Source organism: Coturnix japonica, chromosome 3, assembly GCF_054131305.1.
Source record: "Coturnix japonica strain WE chromosome 3, WE-NBRP24, whole genome shotgun sequence".
Classification (NCBI taxonomy): Eukaryota; Metazoa; Chordata; class Aves; order Galliformes; family Phasianidae; genus Coturnix; species Coturnix japonica.
In genome coordinates this window covers 30,694,251-30,707,148 of record NC_140665.1, presented here as the reverse complement: position 1 = coordinate 30,707,148, position 12,898 = coordinate 30,694,251, and the positions used below count along the sequence as shown (strand labels likewise).

The 12,898-nt window shown below is 51.6% G+C and overlaps 2 protein-coding genes and 1 long non-coding RNA gene across 5 annotated transcripts; 2 read left to right on the top strand and 1 right to left on the bottom strand.

The window, feature by feature from the left end:
• Window positions 1–56: 56 nt before the first annotated feature.
• Window positions 57–4,008, top strand: LOC116653204 (uncharacterized). 2 transcript variants are annotated; one of them, XR_004306699.2, is made up of 3 exons: window positions 57–261; window positions 1,828–1,967; window positions 3,886–4,008. It is a non-coding gene; the product is annotated as an uncharacterized LOC116653204 (long non-coding RNA). The 2 variants fall into 2 exon arrangements; XR_014944688.1 differs by lacking the exon at window positions 57–261 and adding an exon at window positions 1,165–1,453.
• Window positions 4,009–4,460: 452 nt separating this feature from the next.
• YIPF3 (Yip1 domain family member 3) lies at window positions 4,461–9,198 on the bottom strand. Its single transcript, XM_032443784.2, has 9 exons — window positions 9,079–9,198; window positions 8,802–9,008; window positions 8,621–8,727; window positions 8,494–8,539; window positions 7,812–7,904; window positions 7,339–7,470; window positions 6,721–6,834; window positions 6,181–6,304; window positions 4,461–4,959 (listed from the first exon to the last, which is right to left on the bottom strand). Exons 1-9 carry the CDS (start codon window positions 9,139–9,141, stop codon window positions 4,838–4,840), a joined length of 1,008 nt encoding a protein of 335 aa, XP_032299675.1. The 5' UTR covers window positions 9,142–9,198; the 3' UTR covers window positions 4,461–4,837.
• Window positions 9,199–9,243: 45 nt separating this feature from the next.
• Window positions 9,244–12,533, top strand: POLR1C (RNA polymerase I and III subunit C). 2 transcript variants are annotated; one of them, XM_032443785.2, is made up of 9 exons: window positions 9,244–9,340; window positions 9,414–9,485; window positions 9,582–9,689; window positions 9,781–9,913; window positions 10,474–10,593; window positions 10,809–10,961; window positions 11,097–11,246; window positions 11,773–11,889; window positions 12,229–12,533. In XM_032443785.2, the coding sequence occupies exons 1-9, from the start codon at window positions 9,272–9,274 to the stop codon at window positions 12,345–12,347; spliced, it is 1,041 nt and encodes a 346-aa protein (XP_032299676.1). In that variant the 5' UTR covers window positions 9,244–9,271; the 3' UTR covers window positions 12,348–12,533. The 2 variants fall into 2 exon arrangements, with proteins under 2 accessions (XP_032299676.1, XP_032299677.1); XM_032443786.2 differs by having other exon boundaries at window positions 12,114–12,533.
• Window positions 12,534–12,898: the final 365 nt, after the last annotated feature.

Below are 12,898 nucleotides of genomic sequence, written 5' to 3'. Positions count from 1 at the left end.
GCCCCTCCCGTCCCGTCCCACCCCACGCTGAGCGGCTCCGTCCCGCCCCGCCGGCCGCGCCGCCATCTTGTGCCCCGCCGGCACTCGAGGCGCATTGGGGTGTCCGCCATCCTCTGCTGCTCAGAACAGAACAGCGGTGCGGGACAAGCCCAGAGAATGGGCCGGAGCCCATGGGCCATGCTGTACCCCACAATGATTGATCCACTGACACCCACTGCTGTTGGGTGCTGGTCCAGGTGCATGTAGCACAGCGCTGTGCAGGTCAGTGTGAGCCCAGGCTGGTGCTCTGCAGGCGGGACGGGGCTTTTTACAGTGGGTTCACAGCACGTATGGAGGGCGAGGTGGAAGGTTGGGCTGGAGGCTTCTTGTTGCCCCTTGGTGGGGTTGGAGTTCTGCTGGGCCCTGCTGGCCGAGGTGAGTGAGTGTCTGGGGGGGAGTGGAACGAGTTCGTGTGGGGCGGATGGCCCGGGGGGCAAAACCTGGGGCCGATCTGACAAAAATAACTGTGGGAAAAGGGTGAAATGCTGGCTTCCCTGGCTGGCTGCATTATGGCGTGAAGATGTGGAAGCCTGCACACAGCTGAGGTGGTAGCGCTGGGGTTGTGAGGAGCCCCTGGTGGATTAATTTAGTGTGATTTCCTCTCTGAGAAGTAGGGCAGCATGTGAAGGGTTCTGGGCCACGGCTGGGTGCACAGGAGAAGCAGAAGAAATGAGGGCATCTATCATCCTTCCAGTGGTTTCCTTCCCGCAGCAGGGAATGATGTGTGCTGGGTACGGCCTGGAAGGAGGGGGTTGGGGGCATGGATGTGTCCTCAGGCAGCAGTGATGTGCCTCAGGCTCATGGTAAGGGAGCAGCCCTGCCCCGTATCATGTCCCCTGCCTGGTGCCAGGAGGTAGCTGGAACATGTGAAGGGGGTGGGGAAGTGCTGTGTGTTTGCTCACCTCTGCAGCACACAACCTGATAAGAGATGTGAGGGGTGTCTGTGATGCCCTTTTAATTTTCTGGATCAGGGAATTGCTCTTTTCCATGTTCTTGTAATGCTGTACTTGGAGAGAAATATGATGCAGGGCCCCCGTTGTTTCAACTCCAGTGAGCTGAGAATGGAAGCCAGTGATGTGGAAATTAGGTTAAACCACATAAGTAGGCAGCTTTCTGCACATAGCTAATCTGTTAAGGAGGAAGCCTGGCTGCTGTATATGGCAGGACTCAAATGAATTCTAGTCCACCGGGTAACTAAGGGACAAACCCAGGCTCCTCTGCTTTGCTTTCAGGCCATGCCATGAGAGAGGAGGGGAAAAATAGAATGTGGAGGGGGTTGTTAAGCAGTTTTTGTTGTGTGAAATGGAGGAGCAGGTCACCTGAACCACTAGCTACGTGTTCTGTCCTGGATGAGACGGTAAGCAGCAGATGAGAAGCTGGACTCTGATGTCAAAGACTTTGACTGCAGCCAAAGGTAGGTGTCACCATGCACGTTGCATTTCCTGTTGCACATGGGTGCTTGGGCTTCGAATTGCATCTGCAGGCTGCACCAGGAGTGAACCACAACCTGGAAGTATATCTGTTCTGGGATATGAAAAGCAGCTGTATGCATCCAGCAGTGCAGTGCTGGTGATAGCTTTCAAAAAAGGACTTTCTGATCTATGATGCCATTAAACGGTTCAGGTGAGAAGGTGATCCTGTGTATTGCAGGGCTGTGGTACAGAGTGAATGTCATAATGGTCTGCCTAAGTAACAGCTGCTGATCAGCACAGGTTGAGTGGAAGACTGCACTTAGTTTCACTTGACAGTCACCTCCAGGCACTAATGAACCCATGCTTCCTTCGGCAGGCTATTATTAGAGAGGCACTTGGAAGAGAGCCCCTGGGATACGTCCCACTTCAGTTGACAGCAGCAGCCTTGAAGCACTGCTTAGGGCATCAGCCTGCCTTTGAAGCTCTAGTGATGGCATCTCCGGTGCATGTAGTCAGGTGAGAGCACATCAGGGAGATGAATATCCTGCCTTGCTTTATGCTCAGATCCATTGGGATTAGTGGTACAGGAGCAAGGGGTTCAAAGCTTGACTCACTAAGCCTCACTGAGGGCTTTGCGGAGGCAAACTTGGCAGTGGTATTTTGTCAAGAGCTGGGTAGTACTTCCTTGTCACGTGCAGTTAGCCAGCAGGTATGAGAAAGGTGATTCATTGTTTTCCTTCTGGGGCATGGAAGGTGAGAGCTGACCCCCTAGGCTGATGGCATTAATGGCTAACACATAAGTAGGGAAAAACAGCAGGTGATGAGCAGTTAGAGTGAGATTAGACATAGGGGGGAAGACACATGGGAGAACACACAGCATACCTATAACCCAGAACATAACTAAGGTAACACTAAGCGCAGCAGCTATGAGCTGTAAGAAGGGTTGGTCTCCCAGGTACTGCAGAGGAGAGGAGACCATAGCATTTTTACCTTCCTCTTTCTAATGTGGCAGCCTTGTATATTTATTTCAGCTTTTAATTAAAGGGTTTACAGAGTTCTTGTAGCATTACCCTTCCTCAGCAGCTGCACCTGTGAGGAATTACTTCAGATTTGCTGCAAGGGAAGAGGGAGAAACTTATTTTAGATTTCCTGCAAAAGCCACAGCAGGAAGCAAAGGCATTAAAGGTAGAGTGTCTGGCATGATGGGGATGTAAGACTTGTGCTGATAACTAGAGGACTTGTGTAAGGCTGACCTGCCCTCCCACAGGGACCTGACTAAGGCAGTGAGCTCAGCGTGCTCTAAAGAACTGCAGCACACATGCATTTCTCTGCAAAAGCATGTTCCCCTCTGTCAGCAAAAGGAGAAAGGCTGAATCTCTCAGCAGAGCACCAGAGTTCTGGTAGTACAAAGTGTTTCAAGCTCCAGCTGCTGCACAGAGAACAAACTGGGTCTGAGGAACTGGAGCAGAGCAAGTCCCACAGCATCTGAGAGGGAGGTTTGTCATTGCTCTTGTCATCTGTCCCCAGCTGACAGGACACATAAGCTGCACAGGGACAGCATGAAGACTTCTCTTGTAGCATTACTGTGCTTTGAGTGAAAACACGGGGTGCAGCTTTGTTGTTCTGACCTACCTAAATGGCAGGGTGTAGAAAAGGAGCACAGCTCTTCTCTAATGATGCCCACAGATCAGTGGTGGTATTTTGGCCGAGTGGCTTTTCTAGTGGCAGTCATCTCTTTCTCCTTTCCTTTTCCCCTGCCTGCACTTGAAAAGTTTTCACCAACAGAAACAGACCCATTCTATGCTGCCAGGGCAAGAAGTGTGTCAGAAAATTATAAGCTAACCTCCCATAGGGTTATAGTGAGGGGAGTGCCAGACTTGTAGCATTACGAACTAATTCTTTTAAGTTTGAAAATAATGGAAACTGTAGGTGCTGAAAGTGGCTTAATCGCTCCAAGTAACATGGAGGTTGATGGCCCACATAGTGTAGCTGATGCTCCCAAGCAACTTGTTCTTGTGTTCTTCAGCCAAAATAAGTTGGGAGCTGGGGGAGAAAGTCAGAGAATGTGTCTACTATGCACGTGTGAGCAGATTAACTTCTTGATCTTGGGAGGGAAAGAAATAATGAACTCGGGAATAAGCAACAGTGGAAAGGAGGTCTGTGACTGAAATGCTCAAGTCCTGTCTGGTGACACTGTTGTAACTGGAGCAGTCTGACTGCAGTAGCTGGCACTGTTTTCCTCTTTTTCATCACGCCTTGGCTCTAGTTTGAATTTTATCTCGACAGTAGTATCCTCTCCCACTAATAAAACAAAGGGGAGTGCAGTTCTGCCATGCTATCTGCCTTGTGCTGATTGTAGGCACATCCGGAGAGGACTTTTTGTCTTCTCTCCAGTATGAGTGTCAGCTCCTTAGGTGTGGCTCCTTTCTTCCAGGACAGACGGAAAGCCAGAAACCAGCTGACAGCTTAACACTTTCAGACCAATGAGGGAAGACTACAGCTGAACTATTCAATTGTGAGTTACAGTGCAGGTAAGCCTAGCCTGGGCTGTTCTACTTACTTCCCTTTCCTTAGTGGAGCCTCCCTGCTCACAGACATGCTGACTGCAGTCAGAACTGCTATCCCAGAGCAACTCAGGCAGGGGAGTGATACAAAAACATACAGAAAGGTGTGAAAACACAAGGACAGATACATTTCTGACATGTACAGGAGATGGGATAGTGAGGTGAGATAGCAGCTTGACCAAATGGAAAGAGAGGGATCAATCTGGAACGTGACAAGGAAGAGAATATGGTTAAATATCGTAATGTTTCTTAAAAGTCTGCAGTGTAGCTGAAATCCTTTTTAGGCTATGGAAAAGCTGCCCGAGACAGGTCATTTATCCTGAAACACTTGGAAATGTGACAGCACAAAAGTGCAGAGTTATGTTTTGAGTCTAGACAAGATAAATCAGGGCATAGAGACCCCAAAACACTCTCCCATTACATAAGCAGGCTCAAACATAAGACATCATTCAAAACCAACATCATTTAATTCTTCCCTCTTCAGGACGGGAACAGAGCAGACACTCCTGGGGTTACATGAGCAAGCAGAAAGAGGGGTAAGGGACTAACCGAGCTAGGAAATCCCAGCTAAACATGCAGGCAATAGAACCACTCTACTCAAGACAGCCCAGATCTGGGTGGGTAGAAGAGCGTAGTCCTCCTGAGTCATGGAGGTGCTGTCCACGCAGCTGTGCAGAACTGCAACCCAAAGGACAGTCCAGGAAAGCAAAACAAAACTAAGTCTTATCCTGGCTGTTCTGTTCCTTTCCTAAGAGGCAGCAGGCTGCTGCAGCCCTATGCAGCCCTGAAAGTAGTGAAGGAAGCAAGTCCGAAACTGTGCAATTACAGGGTCAATGCATTGGCTTTGGCTGTTGTGTTTAATACAGCATTGGAAACAACTGGAATGTCTCTGGCAACTCTCTGAAATGGTGGCATGTTGGGTCCTTCTAATGTGTCCAGGATACCTGCAGGAAACAGGAGGAAGAGGAGAGTGGCAAGAGTTAGTTCAGAAGCAGGTGCTGTGTTTCTTCTTGCTTTTCTCTCTGGCCAGTGAGTGGCAGAACTCAGGACATGGAGGCAATGGGAGGAGACATCTTGCCCCTCAAGAATAAGCAGCAATAAACACCTCCAACCAGAGACTGCAGCATGCAGACCAGAGTTTATCCTTGGGACAGGGGAACATAGATCCTTTCTCTTTGAGGGAGCTAAATCCAGCCCCTTGTCATTTGACCTGAAGAAAGACGCTGCTAGGGGCTCTCCTCTGCCAAGGCAGCCTGGCAGGTCATTTCCCCGCTTCACTCCAGCACATACCCTCCTCTTAGAGCAACTGTTTGCTTTCACCTTGAGATACACCTGCAAGGCTTATATCAGAATTACAGTTGGAAGTGCAATATGGAATTTTTATCACTGCACTGCAAACAGACCATATTTGGCAGGAAATGCAGATGCTGATGGAAGTGTTCTCCAGTTCCTGTCAATTACCCTCTCAAGACTGATCATCAGTCACGGAGATCCTTGGAGAAAATTGCTTGGAGTATATTCTCACATATTTCATTTGCTGAGAAGTTGCATATTAGGGCTGAGAACGTTGGCCATGAATAGGGAGCCAGGAAAGAACAGTGTTTAGCTCCAAGAGGACTTGTGATGCTGTGCCAAAATTATGCAGGTTTCAATCTAATAATTTGTTAGGAGAAAATCAACAAAACACAAAGACCACCCAAATCTGTATAACCTGGTAAAAAGTACTGACTGCAGAGGATGCAGCTTTTGCTGTCTGTGTTGTACAACTTAAGATAATAAAGGTGTTAGGTAAAGAAGGAAGGACTTTCATGATACGTTTCCTGATCAGAGTAAAGCAGCCTGATTTTAGCAAGGATCAGGAAGGGACTGGATAACTGCATAAGAGAAGCAGTCACTGCTTCAACGCTTGACTTGTGGGGAAAGCCTGCTTGCAGCTTGTCTTAAGTACGAGAACTGCATACAGAGACTACCCCACATCAACATGCTGACCTGCTTTGACACCTTCTGCTAACTATGGTAGTGCAGTCACGCTTGGGCCTGGAACTGGCCCAGATGCCCTTAGGTCAGTTCCAAACTGCCTGTCCTTTCTCTCTGAGAAAGGAAGAAGCACCACCTCCTCCTGCCCCACATCAAAGAGGTACTGCCATCATGTTTCCCTTGCTTACCTTCTACCACCTTGTGATAAGCAAAGTGCAGATAGAGGAGGAAAAGCATATGCAGAGCAGCAAGAGTTCCACACAGGATGAGCCGCTGGGTGTGCCCCACCGTGCGTGACACCAGCACAGCAACCTAGGAGAGAAGTGGAGATTTAAGGGATGGGAGAGCTGCAATATCAGCCTCTGGCACTGCAGTCAGGAGTACACAGGAGGATGGGCTAAGCAGAGAGCCAGTGGGAACACTGCTCAGAGCCTTCCTCACAGTTGGCACTAGGAAATCTGACTGTTTTGGGTAGATGAATCTTGCCCAGTTTCACTCAGTGTTAAGGGGGCTCAGCAAGTATCTCTGGAGCAGCGGGGGACATAAGACAGCAGGCTTCCTGCAGCTGTTAGAATGGGTGAGGACAGTAAGCCAGGCCACACACTAATAGCCAAATGGCCCAGAAGCATCAGGCTTTCTTTAAGCACCCTACCCAGCTGTGGAATCACTTGACTGGCCCAAGGAACAGAAAGCAAGAAACACTTCCCTCTGGGCTGCCAGTCACTTACCATTCGCAGTGTAGAGAGTCCACCAACGACTAACCAGAAAACATAGAAGAGGGAATGGAAGTGGATATTATAGGTGACAAGCAGAGTGATGCAGTGTCCAAAAAGGCCATAGCCCTGGCAAAACAAACACATCCATGTTACAGTTGTCACTTGCACACAAAAGGTTGTTGAGCAACAAACAGCCAATGCTTGCAATGTTTCAGCAAGGCACTACTTTGCAGACTGCACACTCCGTGCTAGAATGTCAACCAGCACAACAGATTTAACAGGAGCTCACACCCAGCTCATCTGTCAGAAGGATTCACAGGACTGTTGGAGATTGCATCAATCTAGGAAATGCAAGGAAAAAAGCCTCTGATCCCAGAAAAATGAGAATCTCCCCAAGAGGAAACTTGCAAGCACTAACAGCTGCTCTGTGCCATCTCTGTGTCTGGGACAGATCAGGTCCAAAGATCATCCCGGATTCCAAGTTGTCCCTGTGCAACAAGGTTATGGTCATCTGGGACCACTCATTTACAAAGATGTTTCCAGCTCTCTGGGAAGAGCTCACAGGTTACCCTCCCCTCTGGAACACCACGCAGCCAGCATCCATCCTGGGGCAGCCCCATCCGTACATACCAACAGCGACAGCATCTGCACCATCGTGATTTGGGCATTGCACAGATATGCCAGGAAATAGATGAAAGAGGAGACTCCCAACCAGTAACCAAAGCAGGTGCCAATGGCTGTGCCCATCAGTGTGCCTTCCCTCTGTGGAGACAGCAGCAGGACAGAGAGAACTCAGAGCAAGGGCCTGCCAGCACCTGAGTTTCACTGCAGAGCACCCAGAGCCTTTCATACATGTATACAAACAGCTGGCTTAACAGCAGGCAGGTTGCCCCACGACCTACACCCCATCTCTCCCAGCTACAGAGCATTGGGACTTTCTGATGCAACTTTCCTCCCCTCTCCAAAACCAAAAGGATCTTCCTCAGATCAAATCTGCTTTTCAGCTCTTGTGATACAGAAGAGGTTTCCTCTCCCTTTCCAGTGTCATTATAGCAATCCCAAACCCGGTCAAAGCACAAATGAATCACTGAGACTCGCCATACAATGATAGTGTCCGAGGTCTTCATCCCATGCAACAGGATGGCCACCAGCGTGAAGACCAGCATGAGGGGTCCGTAAAGCTCACCTGCAATCTTCTACATGTAAAGAGAGAGATGAGGCTTAGTTAGTGCTCCTGTCTTCCAGGCTCTCCACCCTGAGAGACATAACGAGCATCTTGGAGACTTTTATCACCCGAGGAGCATCTGCAAGGCCACTGCTGACAGAAGCCACACAGAACAGACTGTGATGAGTCAGAGTGGTGTTCAACAGGATGCAGAAATGGGCAAAGTGAGGTCTAGAGTTCTACAACTGTACCAGCGTTAAGGGTAGCAGGAAGGTAAAGGCAGCGCTGGCACAGGCTGTGCAGGGCAGCGGTCACAGCAGTGAGCTGGCTGGAGTTGAAGAAGCATCCGGACAATGATCTCAGCTATATGGTCTGATTTATGGGTGGTGCTGTATGGAGCCAGGTGAGCCTTATGAGTCCCTTCCAACTCAGGATGTTCTATGATTACAATTCTATGAGAATGGGGTTTGGAACAACCATAGGAAAGGGTTTACTGATACTTTGAGGGAGGTGAACATCTAACAGACTTGGATCCTTAATAACAGGCTAATTACATCTGAGGGGTCTCTGTGGAACAGTCACTCAGGCTGTGGGGTCTGGTTCAGTGAGAGAGAACTCACCTGTGGGAAACTGATCATCTTGACGGGCACCATGGACTCCAGCAACCTGCATTACGGCACAGCGGGGAACGACATCAGGACAGTCATTAAGAAGCAACAGATCCCGTGCACCCGCTGCCCTGCCCACCTGGTGCGCACTTGGACGGGCTCCACGTCGAAGTATGGCCGCAGGATGTCGATGTTGGCGTAGAGGCTGAACGCTTTGGACGCCTGTCGCTTCCCCACCTGCCACATCTGCGGACAGAACGGTACGTGCAGCGGCGGGGCCGGGGCCGGCGGGGCTGTTGGCGGCTCGTGAGCCCACTCACCTGGTCGGCCACCTGCCGGCCCAGCTGCCCCTGCAGCCCCTTCATGCCCAGGAACTCGCCGTCCTCTTCCCCGCCGGCCCCCGCCTCGCCCTCCGCCTCCTCGTCCTCCTCCTCCTTCATGCGCTGGTGCATCTCCCCCATGTCCTCGAAGCTGGAGCCCGACGTGTCGTCCATGTTCTCCATGTCGATGACGGCCGAGCCGCCGCCCTGCTCCGATGCACGGATCGTCAGCGCCCGCTCGGGCCCCTCTGTCCCCCCCCCCGCGGGCCGGCCCCACCTGCACGTTGTCCTCAAAGCCGCCCCACTCGGCGGTGCCGCTCCTGCCGCCCGCCGCGGCCATAGCGCCGGTAACGGGGGACGGCAACGCGGATGTGACGGTCCGGCCGCTCCGTGTCTCGCGAGAGCCGTCAGTTCCGCATGGCCGCCTTACGTGCGGCGGGGCGGGGCGGCGGCGCGTCCTTCCGTCGGCGATGGCGGCCCGGCGCGGCACGGACGAGATGCGGGAGCGCGTGGTGCTGGGCGAGTTCGGCGTCCGCAACGTGCGTGGGGCGGCGGGACGCGGGGCGGCTCCCGCATCACCCCCCGCTGCCTCACGGGCTGCGCCCCCCGCAGGTCCACACCACTGACTTCCCAGGCAACTACCCCGGGTACGACGACGCGTGGGACCAGCGGCGCTTCGAGGAGGTGAGTGGGAGCTGATGGAGATGATGGAGCTGATGGAGCTGCTGCTGCGGGGCCCCTTGTTCGGCTCCGTCGTGACGCGGCGCGGTTCCCGAGCAGGGGTTCCGCGTGGACGTGGTGCGGGAGGAGGACGGCGTGCTCGAGTTCGACATGGTGGGCATCGACGCGGCCATCGCCAACGCGTTCCGCCGCATCCTGCTCGCTGAGGTACCGCGGGGCTGGGAGACATGACGAGTGGATGGTCCCCGTGCGGTGCCCTGCTTGGCGGCTTATCGCCTCGCTCTGTCGTCCCCCCGAGGTGCCGACCATGGCTGTGGAAAAGGTGTTTGTGTACAACAACACGTCCATCGTGCAGGACGAGATCCTGGCGCACCGACTGGGCCTTATCCCCATCCGGGCCGACCCGCGGCTCTTTGAGTACAGGAATCAAGGTGAGGGGCTCGGGTCGAACAGCGGTGGGGAGGGTGGAGCCCATAACCAGGAGCTGGGGTCACACCGTAGGATCATGAAGGCCATCAGGTCCAACGATCCCACAACATACAGGGACTCCTACATCTGACCAGGTGCTCAGAGTCCTGCCCAGCCTGGCCTTGTAAGTCTGCAAGGACAGGGCATCAGCCGCATCTCTGGGCAGCCTGTTCCAGTGCCTCACCACCCTCATTTTCACCACTCTCACTCAGTAATAGACTTTTTCTTTATCTCTAAAGTAAATCTACCCTCTTTAAGCCTCAAACCGTTTCCCCTTCTCCTATCACAGCAGACCCTGCTGTAGAGTCTGTCCCTTTCTTTCTTGCATGCTCTTCCTAGGTGCAGAAAGGCCGCTTCCAGGTCTCCCTGCAGCTTTCTCTTCTCTAGGCTGAGCAGCCCCAGCTCTCAACCCATCCTCGTAGGAGAGATGTTCCATCACTGGGTCATTCATGTGTCCCTCCCCTGGATACACTTCAACAAAGCAGAATTCACTTCCATAAAGATACTGTTTTGCCATTTCCAGGAGATGAAGAGGGGACGGAAATTGATACTCTGCAGTTCCAGCTGAAAATAAAATGCAGCCGGAATCCTCAGGCAGCCAAGGAATCGTCTGACCCAAACGAGCTGTATTTCAATCACAAAGGTGAGAGCTCCTTGTGCCTGCCCTAAAAGTAGGTGCAGCTTTCTGCTTTTTCTCTTGTTCATTTTCTTCTTTCTCTCTCTTGGTGTTTTGCCTTGTGAGCAGAGACAGCTCATTTCCTCACAGTATACATAGCTTGCTTGTGCCATCTCCTATTCAGGTCAGCAACCTGTTTTCTGAGGCAGCAGCTGGCTGATGCTCGTGGTTTCTTTTGGCAGTGTACAGTAAGCACATGACATGGGTTCCCTTGGGGAATCAGACAGACCTCTTTCCGGATGCTGACTTCCGACCTGTCCACGACGACATCCTTATAGCACTGTTGAGACCTGGGCAGGAAATAGATGTGCTCATGCACTGCGTCAAGGGTGTAGGTGAGTGCTGGGTCTGAGCTGGGGAGTGGGTGTGCTGGTGCTTGGACTCGAGCACAGCTGTGTGATGGGAAACACTGGAGAACTAGCTTGACCCCAAGGCCTGTCCTCATCCTTAATTCTGAACTCTTTGTGCAGGTAAAGATCATGCCAAGTTTTCTCCTGTGGCCACAGCTAGTTATCGACTGCTTCCTGACATCACTCTCCTGCAGCCTATCGAGGATGAGGCAGCCGAGACGTTACAGAAGTGCTTTTCCCCTGGAGTCATTGAGATCCAGAACGTCAAGGGTACTTTCTTTCCAGCTGTAAAGTGCCTCGTTCCTAACAAGTCTTAGCAGTGACTGAATAGAGACAGTAGAGATTGTAGTCAAACCTTGTTGGGAAAATAACACATTGCGATGTTGTCTTGCTGATCAACAACAGTTGGTGCTGTTTTGAGCCTGGTTGTAGTGGCTGAGTGGCTGTCACACACAAATGTTTTTAGCAGTGAACTGAGATCTCCCTGAAATGCTTATGTGTTGCATGCCTGTCTGTAGAGCCCTGTGCTACTGTTAGGTGTCTGGGTAGCGAGCTTGCTCTTTGTAACAGCTGAGCACGGGGAGGACTTGTGTCCTGCCCAGGAGCACATACAGGCTTTGTGTTTGGCTTAGAACTGTTCGAGGAAATGAATTCTGCCAAGCTGGAGTTTCATGTTAGGGATGTGCTAATTATATGTGGCTTTGCTGCCTCTGCTGCTTGAGGGGTAAGTACTTTTTGTGACCCCAAGGTGCTCATCTGCTGCCGGTGCCCACCTTGTTTTGTCTTCTCCTTTTAGGAAAGAAGGTGGCAAGAGTAGCCAACGCACGGTTGGACACGTTCAGCAGGGAAGTCTTCCGACACGAGGGTCTGAAAAACCTGGTGCGCCTGGCCAGGGTGCGAAATCATTACATCTGTAAGTAGCCTGTTTTGTGCAGAGCAGAGTGCCCAGCCCGATTCTGCTTTGTACAAACAAGCAGGGGCTGGCCAGTGTGCATACCTTGGTCTCAGTCTTTCCCTTCTACTTGGCATCGTTATTCTTCCTATGTTTGTATTCCTCTGGGGAGCTACTGAGATAGTGGTTTGGTGCAGCTTTGGGGTAGGATGTGTTTGTGCTTCTTGCTGGCTTATTTCTTTCAGCTGCAAAGGTCTGGCTTGCTGGAAGTGCAGCATAAGGGAAGATGAGGAGCAAACGCTGGAGCCAGCCGCAGGCTGAAGCAGCGCAATGGCCGTGCTGACTTCTGTCTCTGTGCAGTTTCAGTGGAGTCGACAGGTATCTTGCCTCCAGACGTGCTGGTGACTGAAGCCATCAAGATACTGATGGGAAAGTGTCAGCGTTTCCTGAATGAACTGGATGCTGTGCCAATGGAGTGAGTGAGCTGTACAACCAAGAACCCTGTGCTGCTGTTTTGGGCTTCTTGCTCTGGCCGGCAGGAGTGGTTCTTCTGCCCTAGGCATGAATTTGGAGATGGATTTTTTTAAGAGCCCTGGGACCATCTCTTTGTTTCGTGTGTGATGAGCCTCAGTGAGGAGATGCACTGAAATAAAAGCTTGCTTTTACCTCTGCCTGCTTCTGTGCAGTTAACAACTGTGAGACTGTACCATACAAAAATAAAGTGGCAGCAGGGCTGAAGCCAAGTAATACTTGTTTTAGAATGCAGGCAGTGTGTGAAGAGGACCAGTAAGGCACTGTAGTAAAGCTCTTAGCAGCAGGCCCATGAGAACTGAAGTCACTGTCAGTTTATGTCTGTTTTGAAGATGTCTCAGTGTGGTAGCTGGGTTGTCTTATAGTACTGGGCTTCTTTGTGTAGTAGGGATGGTGGGGTTTAAATACGTGCTCTAGAATCCACAGGGGGGATTTGAACCTGGGCCTCCGTGTTGCAAGCGGCACTTCTACCACTGTGCCACCGGGGCATTCATTGGCT

Bases quoted from the DNA above. Each gene is read 5' to 3' on its own strand.
- YIPF3 (XM_032443784.2), bottom strand. From the start codon at position 9,141: ATGGCCGCGGCGGGCGGCAGGAGCGGCACCGCCGAGTGGGGCGGCTTT. The intron at 8,540-8,620 runs GTGGGCAGGGCA...GCCGTAATGCAG, and splicing joins CCCGTCCAAGTGCGCACCAG to GTTGCTGGAGTCCATGGTGC. The intron at 6,305-6,720 runs GTAAGTGACTGG...CTTCTCTCCTAG, and splicing joins GACTCTCTACACTGCGAATG to GTTGCTGTGCTGGTGTCACG.
- POLR1C (XM_032443785.2), top strand. From the start codon at position 9,272: ATGGCGGCCCGGCGCGGCACGGACGAGATGCGGGAGCGCGTGGTGCTG. The intron at 9,486-9,581 runs GTGAGTGGGAGC...GTTCCCGAGCAG, and splicing joins ACCAGCGGCGCTTCGAGGAG to GGGTTCCGCGTGGACGTGGT. The intron at 9,914-10,473 runs GTGAGGGGCTCG...TGCCATTTCCAG, and splicing joins CTTTGAGTACAGGAATCAAG to GAGATGAAGAGGGGACGGAA.